At 42.6% G+C, this 15074-nt stretch overlaps 1 protein-coding gene across 5 annotated transcripts in view; it reads left to right on the forward strand.

Annotated features, from left to right (window-relative positions):
* The first annotated feature begins 287 nt into the window (after window positions 1–287).
* EOGT (EGF domain specific O-linked N-acetylglucosamine transferase) overlaps window positions 288–15074 on the forward strand; it is a 41628-nt gene continuing 26841 nt past the window's right edge. For 3 of the 5 annotated variants that reach the window (XM_061618669.1, XM_061618673.1, XM_061618672.1), the window contains exons 1-6: window positions 288–694; window positions 2732–2887; window positions 4373–4597; window positions 6609–6709; window positions 11412–11520; window positions 11629–11723. In XM_061618669.1, the coding sequence (XP_061474653.1) occupies window positions 4388–4597; window positions 6609–6709; window positions 11412–11520; window positions 11629–11723 (515 nt within the window). In that variant the 5' untranslated portion in view covers window positions 288–694; window positions 2732–2887; window positions 4373–4387. Of the gene's footprint in view, window positions 695–2731; window positions 2888–4372; window positions 4598–6608; window positions 6710–9631; window positions 11521–11628; window positions 11724–15074 lie in introns of those variants that run through there. The other 2 variants (XM_061618670.1, XM_061618674.1) reach the window with 2 other exon arrangements.

Genomic DNA, 15074 nt, shown 5'->3' on the forward strand with positions numbered 1-15074 from the left:
ACTTTTCCCTTAACTCTTGATGCCAACCTTTCTGGACTGAAGCCCTTCAGCTAGGAGGACCATCCGAACGGGAAGCGGCTGCTTTCCATCCCCCTCAGCCGGTCCAGTTAGGTGTGCCAGGCAACCTGGAACTGCAGCTGCTGAAAGGAGCGGGCGACCTCTAACCAGACCCTTGTTAGGCTGCTCCTTAACCTTTCACCTCTGAGGCACTCTAAGAGGGATCTTTAGCCCCCACCTGGCTCAGCGCCTCCGTTTCGCCGTCTCCAAAAACAGCCGGCAGCGAGACGGCGGCAGCTCCGCTCTGGCGCCAAGCCGCTAGGTTTCCGGAGGACTGAGCCAGTGCTTTCTGGTCCCTCCTTCTGTTCGCTGCCGTCGCTTCTCTCTCCTTCCTCTCTTCAGCGCCGGCGAAGGGGAGCTCTAGCGGCAGCGGCAACCCTGGCACCAACTCCAGGAGGGAGAAGCGGTGAGCTTGCGTCGGTGCGCGGGCCTGGGTTTGAGAGCGCACCTCGCTGCGGCTGGCTTCGGTTCTGGGCGTTTCCAGGTCCTTTCTTTTCTTGAGGTACAACGAGGACGGGGCTCTTTTCAGCGGACTTGGCGCGCATCCACCACACCCCGGTTTGGAGAAGAGTTTTGTCTTCTGCAGGCAGCAGACACAGAGTTCCAGGTCTCCTCCTCTCCCTGCTCCCCTCCCGGTGTGAGTGGAGCTTTCCTTCTTCCGAGTGTGTTTTTCCATTCAGTCCTCAAATTGCAGGTGCCGCCTCTCTGCAGATTCTTCTCATCTCTGGAGTCTCTTATTAACCTCCCAGATGGAAGAAGCGAGGAAGGCTTTGGCTTGGTGCAATCCTACTGGGCAAGGTTTTTATAAAGGGGTAGGGGAGATGATCCTATCTATGCGTGAGAGTAAATCCGATTAAACTCAGCACTTTATATTCTGGTGACCCAAATAAAATAATGCCTTGGCACTTCCAAGTCCAGCCCTTTCTGCAAAGGGCCTCTTCTTCCTTGCTATCTCAATGGCTCAAACTCTTCTTTGTGATGCTGTTCTCTTCCCTTACTTTAGTCCAGGGGTAGCCACTGTGGCGTTGGCTAGATACTGTTGGACTACAACTTCCATTCTCCCCTGACCATTGGCCATGCTGGCTGTGGTGGGATTGGTGAGAGTTGTAGTCCCAACAACATTTGGTATACACCAAGTTGACTCCCCTGCTTACTACCTAACTACTATGATAGGTAGAGCAATTCGACTCGGGGGAAGCTGCTGTAAGTTCTGCTGGAACAAGAGAAGCCTGCATAAAGTTCTGCCGCATCCAGTTGCCATTCAGGAGCTTCTGGCTTGGTTGAACGCTGGCTCAGTTGGGAGCTGCGCGCAGGGACCAGAAAGTAAAAGCTTGCTTTCCCAAATACCCCACCAGGGAGTAAACTTTCTCCATTGACTTCTATTGCAATTATTTTCTTAGACCGACCAGGAAAAATCCTGGCTTAACTTTTACCTGGATTGGGACCTGCAGGAGTGCTCTGAACCTGAGTTGGAAGTGGCCTAAGCCCTTTTGGCTGCTCCCCTGACATGGCCCTATTTTGTGCCTTATGCCAGCTCCATTTGCACTCGTCTTGGCTGAACCAGTTGAGTCCTGGCTGAGGGATTTATGCCGGTGTAACCCAGCTGAGCTGGGACCCAGTCGGTTAAGCTGGAAATCTGCCACATTCAACTCCCTTCAGCCCAACCAAAATGCAAGTTGGATTGCGCCCTAAGCCTAAATCTGTATACCTGAAATAAGTGTTTGATTTTCAGTTCACCGTTTCTTCTTCAGGGACCTGCTCTTATAGTTTATAGGTCTTTCCTCCTCTCTCCAGTTCCATATCTCTTGACTGGCTGATATTTCTGTTATCATCCTTGCATACATAGCACCAACAGTGTACAAGAGATCCCTGGCCTGAGTAGCTTGCAGTCTAAAATTTGGAACAAGAAAGGAAGGTGAAGAAAGTGGGGGCAGGAGTAAAAAGGAGAATAATATGCAGTTGTTTGCATTACATGTGTTTATTTATGCTTGACTACAGGTTGCTTAACTAGACATGGAAACTTGAAAATTGCTGAGGGTCCCTGTTGTAGCAATTATAACACACTGTGCTAGGTGCTGTATAATTTTGTATTGCATTTTTATGGCTTCTTAAGAACATAAAGAATACCCTGCAGGATCAGGCCAGTGGCCCATCTAGTCTAGTATCCTGTTCTCACAGTGGCTGACCAGATGCCCGTGGGACTTTCACAAGCAGGACCTGAACACAAGAGCTTAATTGTTTATTTTGTATTTTATTGAATTACAATTTGCATTCCATAGAATTTAATGGCAATACAATAAAATACAATCTTAAGAAAAAAATAATAAAAATACAACTCAAACTTTATATAAATATTTAATGTGGACATGCTGCAGACTGATGGCCCAGAGACCACAGTTTGGGAATCTCTGAACTAAAGTAATGTGCCAAAGGTTTTATGGAAAAGATACATTTTGAGAATTGATTTGAAGTAACTAAGAAAGGTACTACTGCACTCACATTATGGGAGACCGCTCCCAGCATAAGGAGCAGCAAAATAGAAAGAGAGGAGTTGTGAAACCTGTACAGTACTCTTTTACCTTACCTAATAGCTCCAGACTGGAGTTTAGGGCCTTCAGCAAAGGATGAAGAATATTTTGTATATACTTAAAAACACTTTTCTTTGTTGTTACAGGAATGAGCCCTCACACTGAAAAATACGCCATAATGGGGATAAGTCCTGGCACAAGTTAAATCTTGTTTGAAAGCTGTGCAGCAGGCAGAGAAGCTGACATTTGGCATCTCTCTGTACCTACCAATTTCCACAAACCCAGAGCCATTAAGTGCAGAGGTAAGCCCATAGGTTTGTCAGATATCTTGTAGTATAAACAGGCATAAATAACAAAATCTAAGAAGCTGCAGAGGGTTGGGGGGAAACCCAGGGCAGATTTAGCGGGTGTGGAGGGAAGGAGAAAAGGAGAAAGTTCTGTCGCACAGGAGAAATCCTTGGACTGATGGAATGTTCACCTTAGTGCTCTGTTGAATACAACCCTGTATGTTTTATGGAAACTTCTAGGCCACAAGACAAGACAAACCAAGTTCAGTTTGTTAAGCTAAAACCTTGTATCTGGAAAGTAAAAAATATCCAAATTATTGTTATACTACTAAGTTGAAGAGAATTCAGTGAAAGAATCTAGTCCAATAATTGTATGCATTGAAGTCAATGTGTAATTTACTCCAGAGATCATTGACTTTAATCTTGTGTAGTCCTTTTTTTTTTGGTAAATATAATTTTTTTATAATTATGCTTGAATGCTTGTAGGTATTAAATTTAGAAAGGAAAATGGCAACTTACAAAAAATAAAAACATACAATATACAAAATGTAAAGCATAATTAAAATGTTTGAGAATAAAATATTAGGAAAGCATTCAGGTTGCAGAGACTTCACGGAAATTAAATCATGCCTGTTTGATTTCTGATGGGAAGGAGTTCTATAGAGTTGTGCCCAGTACACTAAAGGCATGATTCTTCATTGACATGAGTTGTGCTTCTGGTCCATGGAAGACTCTCATAGTGTTCCCCCGGATGATCTCAGTGATTGACCTGGGACATAGTGGAATAAGGTGGTTCTTATTATATCCTGGGCCTAAGTTGTTCAGGGTTTTGTACACTAGTACAAAAACCTTTAGCCCGGCCCGGTATAGAAAGGCAAGTACCCATGCAGTTATAACCTATCTTTATGGCCACATTTCCATATAAATTCTCCCTTTTTCACGGATATTTCTGTAGTTATGATATAATTATGTGTCTATGTGTTTGTATACATGAGAAACTTTTCAAAAACTACTGGGGTGTAAAAAGTTGTGTCAGAAGTGCCTCCCACTCCTTAAGAAGGCTCTCAAGGACAGAGTTTGAATCCCTCTGTTAGCGATGCAAGGTCTAAATGCAAAATACCCTAACATTCACATACACAAAAGGCAATATGGCAATCTGCTCAGGCATTTCTGCACTTCATTTGTTGTGGTTTTCATTCTTTTTTTTTCTTTTTAATGTAGAGAATACAAAGCCTTTGGGAGTATTGCAGAGTTTCCTGACTTGAGTTCCCAGGCATCTCTTGGGAACCGCAGTTTCCCTGTGCCCATTGGCTTAGCATCTGCAACAGTAATGAATGCTATACAAACACATATTAGTGCCAAGAAGCAAGTCTTTCTGGCGAAGAGATCTATAGCTACTTGCTTTAAAAACACACATACAAATTTTAGGTTTATGAGTGAATAGAATTAAATGCTGAAATTGTAGGTATACAATTCTTAAACCTTTTTTGTTTGCTTTAGGTTTACCTGATTGCCATGTTAATGTTGCTTGCACTTGGAGTGCTTATTCAAGAAATCTTGGCCGGGACTCAAGGTGAAAATGTTACTAATAGCAGCAGTATTCCACCAGTGCCATTGTATAGCTATGAAAAAATCAACTTGCCAGAAGAGCATATCCCATATTTTTTACACAATAACCAGCCCTTTGCCACAGCCTGCAAGCAAGATCCTTATTGTCCATATAGAGTAAGTACTCCTTTATTTATTGATGTCTAATGCAGACTAGTTTTATTCTTAGAATCAAAGAAGTGGAAGATAGTCATAACTGTCTTCTCTGGTAGCTTTTCTGGTTAAAATTGTTGCTGCTTATGCCACTGGGTAGTATATGCTTTTTTCTTTAACTGATTATCTGAGAATTCATTCTTGCCTTTACCAGATTCTTGCAGTTATTTCACCCCCACCCCACCTACAAGTTTTTTTAAACCAAGAAACAATGATGATGATTCCAGAATCCATGTTTGGGCAAACCAAAATGTCACAGAATAATGTGCAAGCTTTCAAGGTATCCAGAATTCTTCATCAGGCTAGATAGTAAAAAATGCCAGGTGCAGGGAGAGGAGATAGAGAGAAAAACTGACTGGTGCTCAAGCCATTTGTGTCTTTTATTACAAAAGAAGGGAAGAGACATTGAAATGAGGCTCTTTTAAGAGCTATCTAGGTATTGGGTTGCACCAAGGCATCCTGGGAAGAAGCAATATATAATACCAATTTCCCCATCTCTGAAAATACAACAACCAGCTGTTGTATTCTGTCTCCATTCTTGGGCAAAACTCACAGGCTTCTTTAGGTGAAGAACAGGAACAAAGAGAAAGTAGGTAGCCCTTATGTTAACAGGGTAGAGAATTTTAGATGGTGTGCTCAGTTTAAAAAAAGTCAGTAAAAGCCAAGTTGGGTAGCTTTTACGTAGTAGTTGGAAGGAACGTTCCCTCCAAGAACAGCATTCATTTTTGGATGGTATAATATCCTTTTAATTTTAAACACGTTACTAAAACATGGCAGGGAGTGAGGTTGTGGATTTCAAAATGCTGACTGCAAGATTTTTAGACTGAACTCACCCTGAGGCTTAACTGTGGATTCCAAGGCTGTTCTGGAGTGAGTGACTTATGGATTGCCAAGCAGTATGCATATCAAAAACATCTGCTTTGACATAACAGACAATGTAGGTAATGTGGGGGTTGCCAGCATAGGCCCCACATGTGCACATGCACTTGCAGATGCCTTCCATGCCACCCATAGACACACACACCCCTCCATGAAATTAGGTTTGAAAGCAGCATTATGTTGTAGCCAATAGAGAATAGGTTGTGGTGTGTGTGGTGCCCCCAATAGTTTCTCTGGTTTGCAACCTTACCAATGGTCCAAAAAGATTGACCATCTCTGATGTAATGGGACGATTTGTGGTATTTAGCAAAAGACACACTCTATCCAAAGTACTTAGAGTACTGGACTCTTTCTCATTGTGACCACTATTAATATTGTAAGTATTTGTAATTGTTCTTTAGTAGTTAATTACACAGATTGCTTGTTTGCCATGAACTCCTGAATAATTAAAATTTGGGGTAGAGTGTGTGAGAGAGCTTTTTAAAAAGTATTTCTTATTGTCCAAGTTTCTAGCCTCTAAGTGTGAAGGATGTAGACTTGGTGAGAGCACCCTTTAATACTTAGCTTAGAAAGGCTTTCTTTTGGCCCTCTTCTGTTGTGATTTTGCTGGTGTATTGTTTTGGTTGCTGATTGATTTATGGCACTTTATTGCATTCTACTGTATGTTTTGTTTCAATATGTTGGTTGCTTTGGGGAACCTTTGAGTTGAAAAGCAGTATATAAGTCACAACAATAATAAAATTATTATTTGTTTCTGCAGAAAGTGTTAAGGTCATGCTTTAGGGTAGCCTTCTCTAACCTGGTGCCTGGGAAGGCTGCTCTAGGGCCTTTAATCTGACACGTGCTTGCATACATGTTTAATTTTACTTTCCTTTATAGTCTTATAGTACATCCTTGTGTAGAATTGGAAATATGCACATATCATAAGAGATATTGGTTCTAAAAGTGCATTCAGGTGATTTGCAGATCACCTATGCCTTTCTATAAAATTTATCTTTTATCAAAATGGACAATTGCAAGCAAAGTTGACCTAAAGGAGAAATTCTCTGGTTGCAGTAATACTGCCCTATTTTTAATAGTTTTTGTGTGTCAACAGCAATACTTGAAGAAATTAAAAGCCTGTTGGGGTTATGAGAAATCATGCAAGCCAGAGAACAGGTTTGGATATCCAACATGTGATTATGCTGAGATAGGGTGGTAAGTACCCACACAAAAATGCATGGAGAGTAATTACATATATATGTAATAATATAATATGTATATATATATGAACATAATTGTGATTAACCAAACAGAGGTTTTTATTATATTAACAAAACGTTTCAGCTTCTGCCTTCATCAGCTGCCAACATACAAATGCTGTTACCAAGGTGGCAGTTATAGAGCTTTGAGGATGGAATGCTCAGAGGGGCTTCATTTGCAGAAGCTAAGTAGTGGTGGTACTGTCCTCCAGGTTCAGGCCATGTGGTGCCAATGTGTCCAGAGAGTAAATCCAAAAGTTCTCCCTTTTGGTCAATGCTGCTGGATCTGCTGGCATCTCTATCGCTGTAATGGAAAAGTCCAACAGGCTGTGACCCTCGATGTTAAAATGCTTTGCAACTGGTTGCTCCACTTTTTTTGTCAAAATTGCCGACTTGTGGTTCCTGAAGCGCGTGCGTAGGTCAGTTGTGGTCTTTCCTACGTATTGGATATGACATCCTGGTCTTTTGCACTCGATGATGTAAACTATATTGCAGGACCTGCAGGTGATGTTCTGTTTGATGTAATATATCCTGCCTGTCCTAGTGCTTGTAAAAGTAGCTGTCTCTCTGAGGTACACACAGGTGATACAGCGTTTGGAGTGACAAGGATGAGACCCTGGATTGGTGATAGGTGGCTTAAGCACAGCTCTCACCAACGGTCTGCGCAAATTAGGAGGTTGGCGAAATGCTATAACAGGAGGCCTGCTGATGGCTCTGGTAAGATGTTCAGAGTTTGCCAGCAATGGGTAGCTCTCCTTGATTGCTTGGTGATAGTTAGGAGATGCTGGATGGAAATCTACCACAAATGGAATCCGTTGCTCTCTGCTCTTTGACACCTCAGTATGATGGAGGAGGTTTTCTCTGAATGGAGGCTCGGTGGATGTTGCAATTCATAATACGTGGAGAATATCCTCTTCGAAGAAGATGTTCTTTAAGTTCACTGATCCTTCTCTGGTATTTATCTTCAGTGTTGCAAATAAGGTTGATTCTCAGAGCTAAGCTATATACAATGTTCTTCTTTATATGCCTAGGATGGCAGGATTTCCAGTTTAAATAGGTGTGGGCATCAGTGGGTTTGCTGTAGAGATCAGTGGCTATTTTGTTGTTTTCAATGGTAAGAAGGACATCCAGAAAAGGGATGTGCGGATTGTCATTTGTACTATTAAATGTGAACTTAATAGAGGGATGGATAGAGTTGATGTAATTTTAAAATTGTTCCAAACTCTCATTCATTCATTCATTGTTCCAAACTCTCTTTACCATTCGTCCAGACCATAAAGATGTCGTCAATGTATCGCCACCATATAAGTGGTTTGTTGATGGCCTTTTTGAGGATCTCCTGTTCAAGTTTACCCATAAAGAGATTCACATATGATGGAGCCATGCGAGTCCCCATAGCTGTGCCTTGTAGTTGCAGGTAGTGTTCTCCATTGAATGTAAAGTTGTTACAAGTCAGGACTAGTTGCAAAGCATTTTAACATCGAATATAAATATTCTTTTTCTTTATAACATCTTTGCATACATTTTCTGTAGCAGAATTTTATGCTTTTAAATATAGTTCCAGTATTTGGATTAGTGCCATATGTTATGAGCTAATGTAGTGCAGTGGTTACAGTGTTGGATTAGGACAGACCAGGGTTCCAATCTCCACTCAGCAACTAATCTCACTGGATGACCTTGGGCCAGTCATCATCTCTTATTCTAACCTAGCTCATAGGGTTATTGGGGGAATACAATGCATGTAGGCAGTGGGGGAGCTCCATGGAAGAAGGGTGGGATAAAAATTGAATCAATAAAGACGTTATGCTTATGGCATACTTCATACTGAGGCCAATATCTTAAGATCCATGTTACTTGTGAAGTGTAACTTCATATATTAGTCTTGCACTAAATTCTAGTACTGAGATTGTTTTTGCCCAGGGGCTTCCAGGCTTTTCAGAAGGAATGAAACTGATACGCTTCTAATAATTCAAAAGTGACATTGATGCAAATCTTTATACTTAGATCTTGACGAAAACTTAAATTTGAAGAAGGTCTGTGAGGACCTGGTCAGTCTAGAAGCTTGCCCTCTTTTAAAATGCATGTTGACATCCTTATTTGAACCAGGCAATATTTTTTTTGCCAAGATTTCAAGCTGTTATAGTCAGCATCTATCAGTATACATGAAAGCTTAGAACTGTAACATTGAAAGAAACCTACTCACTCGTTATTCCTTTTATTTGCAAAATTCAAGGGTAGTGTGGATTTTTATGTAGCTGAAACATCAGCATCCATGCTCAAAAGAGGAGTTATCTGCAGGATTGGGGAATCCCAAGGTTTATAGATGTTAGAAAAATCTATAGAAAAAAACCTGGGAAAATTTTCCCACTCTCCCCAAAAAAACGCTCTGACGACTGAGAATGCTCAGCCAAGGAACACTGCATCTCAGCTGAAAAGAAAATTGGGAAGGGGGAGAATAGCCATGCCAGCCTGGCAAACTAGCATGCAGATAGGAAGGCTAGAAGGCAAGAAGCACATAGGGGATGAGGAGGCGAGTGGAAGGTGGGCAGTTACAACTCTGAGCCTCTTTCCCCATTTTCTTTTGGTCCCTTTATGTTTTTCTGTTTTCTCCTTCTGCAAAATGAGGTAAAGGGGGAAGAGGGACACTGGGTATAAAAATAGAAGAGAGAACAATTTCACAGTCTGAATAGGTTATTTCCTAGTTTGCATCAAGATACTGCTTTTTAAAACACCAAGGACAGGAGCTGCCCATAGAAATATCCATTACTGCTCTCTCTCATAACACTAGAACCTCATGGACATCCCGTGAAGCTGAATGTTGGAAGATTTATTTATTATATATTTATTTATTAAATTTATATCCCACCCTTCCTCCCAGAAGGAGCCTAGGGCAGCAAACAAAAACACTAAAAGCACTTTAAAACATCTTGTGGTGTTGTGCGGAACAGACCTTCTGATAAGATGGTATCTGCAGGAGGGCCTCACTTGCAGAGTGCCGTGATCGACTGGATATATAAGGGGTAAGACGGTCTTTTAGGTATCCTGGTCCCAAGCTGCATAAGGCTTTGCACATCAAAACCAGAACCTTGAACTTGACCCGGTAGCTAATGGGCAGCCGGTGGAATCCTTTCAGCATTGGGGTGACATGTTGGCGATACTTTGCCCCAGTGAGCAGTTGCACAGTTGCAGCTTCCGGACCAACCTCAAGGGGAGCCCCACATGGAGCGCATTCAGGACATTCAAAAGAAAATACTTCTTCATGCAGCACATAGTTAAAAGTGAGGAATTCCCTTCCGTAGGAGGTAGTGATGGCCACCAACTTGGTTGGCTTTAAAAGAAGATTAGACAAATATATGGAAGATGAGGCTGTAAATGGCTACTAGCCATGATAGTCATGTTCTCCCTCCATGGTTAGAGGCAGCATGCTTCTGAATACCAGTTGCTGGAAACCTCAAGAGGGGAGAGTGCTGTTGCGCTCATGCCTTGCTAGCAGGCTTCCCATAGGCTTCTGGTTGGCCACTATGAGAACAGGATGTTGGACTAGATGGGCCACTGGCCTGATCCAGCAGGCTCTTCTTAATGAGAAAACCAAGATTTCAGTGTAGCCAGATCCAGGATTTGGCTCCAGTGTGTGACCATCTCCCACCCTTAAAAACAGACAAAAAAGGTAGCAACAAAAAGTTCCTGCTCTTTCAAACTTACTTATTAATTAGTGTGAAACATGTAAACAGTAGCCACACTAATGCAAATTCCAAAGGAAATGCGGTTCATTGTCCTCATGTTTCAGGTTAGAAGGGGCTATAGCTGAGGAGAGAGTGGCTTACAATAGACTTGCAGTGTAGTTCACACTGAATACTGCAGGTATTATGACTTATGCATGGCTTATGAGAACACTGCAGTGTTGTCCAGTGTTGTCAGGCCCTCTAGTGCAAGTTGGGAATTGGACTGAAGTTGAGAGAGGGAACAGTTCTGTTGCTTTTATCCCCACGTTAAAGGTTGGGCTGGTAGTAAATAACAATCCTGCATTGCAGACTGGAGGGCTGTGCTGAGAGAGAGTTAATAAGTCGGAGGTTGGCCTGAGGCTGGTTTGAATTCCTAGTAAAAGAATCCATTATACCTCTCAGGTTGCAGGAAAGGTCAGTCTACTTAAACGGCCTCTCCAGAACTCCTCAACACTCGGTTGCATGTAGAGGCCCTGTACTGGTTGGCTGGTGATTTATTTATTTATTTATGGGGCATGAAATGAGATCCAAGTTAGAGCAAGGCCTCCTAACTTTGATGCTACTGTTTGTTTCTCAGCCCCTAAGCCATAGGCTCTGGTAACATACTGGGGATACTTTTTTCCCCCTTTTGCATGGCCCCTCTTGTGTAATAGGATAATGTACTAACATCTCCACTATTGATCTCTTCCCTTCTCAAACAGCCAGCAAGCTCCCTGTGCCTTCTGGCAGATCGACCCATCTAGTGGTAGCTTTCTCTGTGCATAGGCAGAATATTTGTAAGACTTGCTCTCAGCTCAGTGTTACATGGCAATTCAGTAACCAGACTTGCAAGGCTTTGCAGTGCGAATTACCAACCCATGGTGTGAGGTTTTTGAATAGTTAAAGCTGACTTCTTTCCCCCCAAACGGATGCTTTTGCATTCTTTCTACATGTAAGGGCTAGTACCATTGAGGAGGCCCAGCATGTGTTCTGGAATCAAGCTGGCTTTGGTTATGTTAAGGAGAGGATGGATGAAGTGAAGACTCACTGCAGACCTAAGGCAATGGTAAGCCTACTGGTATATATTCAAAATAAGTTCTTTTCTGATGCTGTACTCCACCTTCCCCCAATACTTTAAAACTTTATTCCTGTTATCTTTGTCCTTTTCTTGCAGGGAGATTCTTCACTTCAGTGCTCCCGATATCTTCAGTATTGCAGAGCTACAAATTTGTACATTGATTTAAGAACCCCAAAAAGAAACTATGATAGGTATGTGCCTTACTTATGTTTCACAAGATTCCACCGAAGAAGCCACAGTCCAAATATCCTGTGGAATCAAATTTGCTCATTCGTAAAAAAATATGGGTCTTTGGTTGTTGTTTTTCTCCCTCAGTTTTCATTAACAGATATTTTGTTTATTTGTTAAATATATATATCCCACCCTTCCTTCCAGAAGGAGCCCAGGGTGGCAAACAAAACAGTAAAAAAACCCTCTAAAACATCTTAAAAATAGACTTTAAAATACATTAAATATCTTTAAAAACATATTAGAACAAAACATCTTTAAAAACGTCATTTAAAAAAACGTTAAAAAGATCCTAAAAAGCAATTCCCACGCAGACTAGGATAAGGTCTCTACTTAAAAGGCTTGTTGAAAGAGGAAGTCTTCAGTAGGCGTTGAAAAGATAACACATATGGTGCCTGTCAGGGGAGGGAATTGCAAAGGGTAGGTGCCGCTACACTAAAGGTCCGCTTCCTATGTTGAAGATGATATCTGCAGGAGGCCCTCACCTGCAGAGCATAGCGATTGACTGGGTATATAAAGGGTAAGACGATCTTTCAGGAATCCTCATCCCAAGCTTATATAAGGCTTTGTACACCAAAACTAGAACCTTGAACTTGGCCTGGTAGCTAACAGGCAGCCAGTGCAATTCTTTCAGCAGCGGGGTGTCATGTTGACAATACCCTGACCAGTGAGCAGTCTTGCTGCCGCATTTTTGCACCAGCTGCAGCTTCCAGACGAACATCAAAGGCAGCCCCACATGGAGTACATTACAGTAATCCAGCCTGGAGGTTACCAGTGCATGGACAACAGTGGTCAGGCTATCACGGTCCAGAAATGGCTGAAGCAGGTAAAAGGCACTCCTAGCCACTGAGGTCACCTGAGCCTCTAGCAACAAAGATGGATCCAGGAGCACCCCCAGGCTATGGACCTGCTCTTTCAGAGGGAGTACAATCCCATCCAAAACAGGCAATTCACCAATTATCCAAACTCAGGAACCACCAACCCACAGCACCTTCATCTTGCTAGGATTCAGACTCCGTTTTTTGGCCCTCATCCAGCCCACCACCGAGTCCAGGTACTGGTCCATGGCTTGCACAGCCTCTCCCGATTCAGATGTTATAGAGAAATAGAGCTGGGTTTCATCAGCCTACTGCTGATACCTCACCTCAAATCGTCTGATGACTGGTCTGGAGAGCTCCATATAGATGTTAAACAGCATTGGGGACAAGCTGGTACCCTGCGGCACCCTACAGCGCAACTGCCAGGGGGCTGAAAGACAATCGCCCAATGCTATTCTCTGGAAACAGCCCTAGAGATATGATTGGAACCACTATGAAACAGTGCCTCCAATGCCCATCTCACTAAGTTGGCCCAGAAGGATACCATGGTCAATAGTATCAAAAGTCGCTGAGAGATCAAGTAAGAGTAACAGGGTTGCACTCCCCCTGTCCTTCTCCCAATAAAAGTCATCCATCAAGACGACCAAGCCTGATTCAGTTCCATAACCAGGCTTGAACCCAGATTGGAATGGGTCAAGATTATCTGTTTCATCTAAGAGTACTTGCAATTGCTGCACCACAGCCCTTTCAATCACCTTCCCTAAAAAGGCGTCTTTTGCAATTGGGCAGTAGTTGTCACAAACCAATGGATCCAGGGTGGGCTTTTTCAGGAGAAGTCAGATCACCGCCTCTTTCAAGGTGGCTGGGACCACTCCCTCCGGCAATGACATGTTGACTACACTCTGGATCTACTTGGTTAAACCCCCTCGGCAAGCTTTAATAAGCCAAGAAGGACATGGGTAGAGACGACACGTTGCTGCTTGCGTTGTCATAAGCACCTTGTCCACATTATCAGGCCACATCAACTGAAACTGAAACCAAGAAGTTGCAGCAGACATTACACTGGACACCACACTGGAGACTATGGTAGATGTAAATGGGGCATCAAAATTGCTACGGATGTGAGTTTTACCCTCTAACTGCCTTGCAAAAAAAACCCGTGGGTCTCCAAAGGGTCTAAGACTCCATTTCCTGAGTCAGAAATTTGCATAGATGTGATCATCCAAGAATGATGGCTAGGAATCTTGTCCTTTCTTTTTTACTTTTTAAAGAGTCATTTCCTGGCCCCCATGATTGTAGAAAAAAGCATTATGTGCCAATGGTCTGTAAGAAGACAGGGATTACATGTTAGGGAACAGGTTTTACTTGCTTCTCTTCCTAAGCTTAACTCCATGCCTCAGCCCCTGGTTTGTATAGGAAATTGTTTTATATCAATCAGACCCTTGGTTTATCTAGTTTGGCATTGCACACTGACTGGTGGTAGCTTTCTAGGATTTCAGAAAGGATTTTTTCCCAGCCTGCCTGGTGATGCCAGAGATTGAACCTGGGACCCTTGGCATGCATCTGCTATTGAGCTACGGCCTTTCCCATGGTATATTATATAGTCATGAGAGTGGCTGTATACTATAGCCAGCGTGGATTTTTCACATTCCACAATGTTATATTGAAAATACCCCCATGCCATTCTGGTGCTTCCCATAAGCTCATTTCAAAACAAAACCTTACATAACTTATAGTCCTGAACTCAGAGACGCTTGCTTAACAACCCTCTCAATTTTCATGGCGATACACAAAACAGTCAGAGAGAATAGAGTGTTCAAAGTGTAAAAAGAGAGAAAAAAATCCCATATCCCTTTTGGTCTTTTTTCTCTTGAGAGTTCTCATAATCTGTTGAAATTCATTAAAAATCAGCCATGTTCACAGAGTACCTGTAATCCTATTACTGACCTTGCCCCATACTCTGACCTTCATCTTCTACAGTTTAAAAGTTAAAAAAATGTCCGGCTGATTTTCAATTAATTTAAGAAATTGTGCATTGAACTCATGATAAGACCGGGCATGCTCAGTAAGAACCAACTGTCAGTGTTCTAAAAGGCAGACTCACAGCTGCTGGGCTTGCCTAATCAGGGGGCCACACCCACACTAAGCATTTATTTCACTTTAGACAGTCATGGCTTCCCCCAAAGAATCCTGGGAAGTGTAGTTTGTGAAGAGTGGTGAGAGGAGACTCCTATTCCCCTAAGACAGATCCAGTGGCCAGAGTGGTTTAACAGTCAGCCACTCTGATTGAAGCTCTGTGAGGGGAACAGGGCATCTCCTAGCAACTCTCAGCCCCCACACAGCCATGAAGCTCACTGGGTGACCTTGGGCCAGTCACTGCCACTCAGCCTCAGAGGAAGGCAGTGGTAAACCATCTCTCAATACCACTTACCATGAAAACCCTATTCATAGAGTCGTCATAAGTTGGAATCGACTTGAAGGCAGTCCATTTCATTT

Source organism: Rhineura floridana, chromosome 3 (assembly GCF_030035675.1).
Source record: "Rhineura floridana isolate rRhiFlo1 chromosome 3, rRhiFlo1.hap2, whole genome shotgun sequence".
NCBI classification, from domain to species: Eukaryota; Metazoa; Chordata; class Lepidosauria; order Squamata; family Rhineuridae; genus Rhineura; species Rhineura floridana.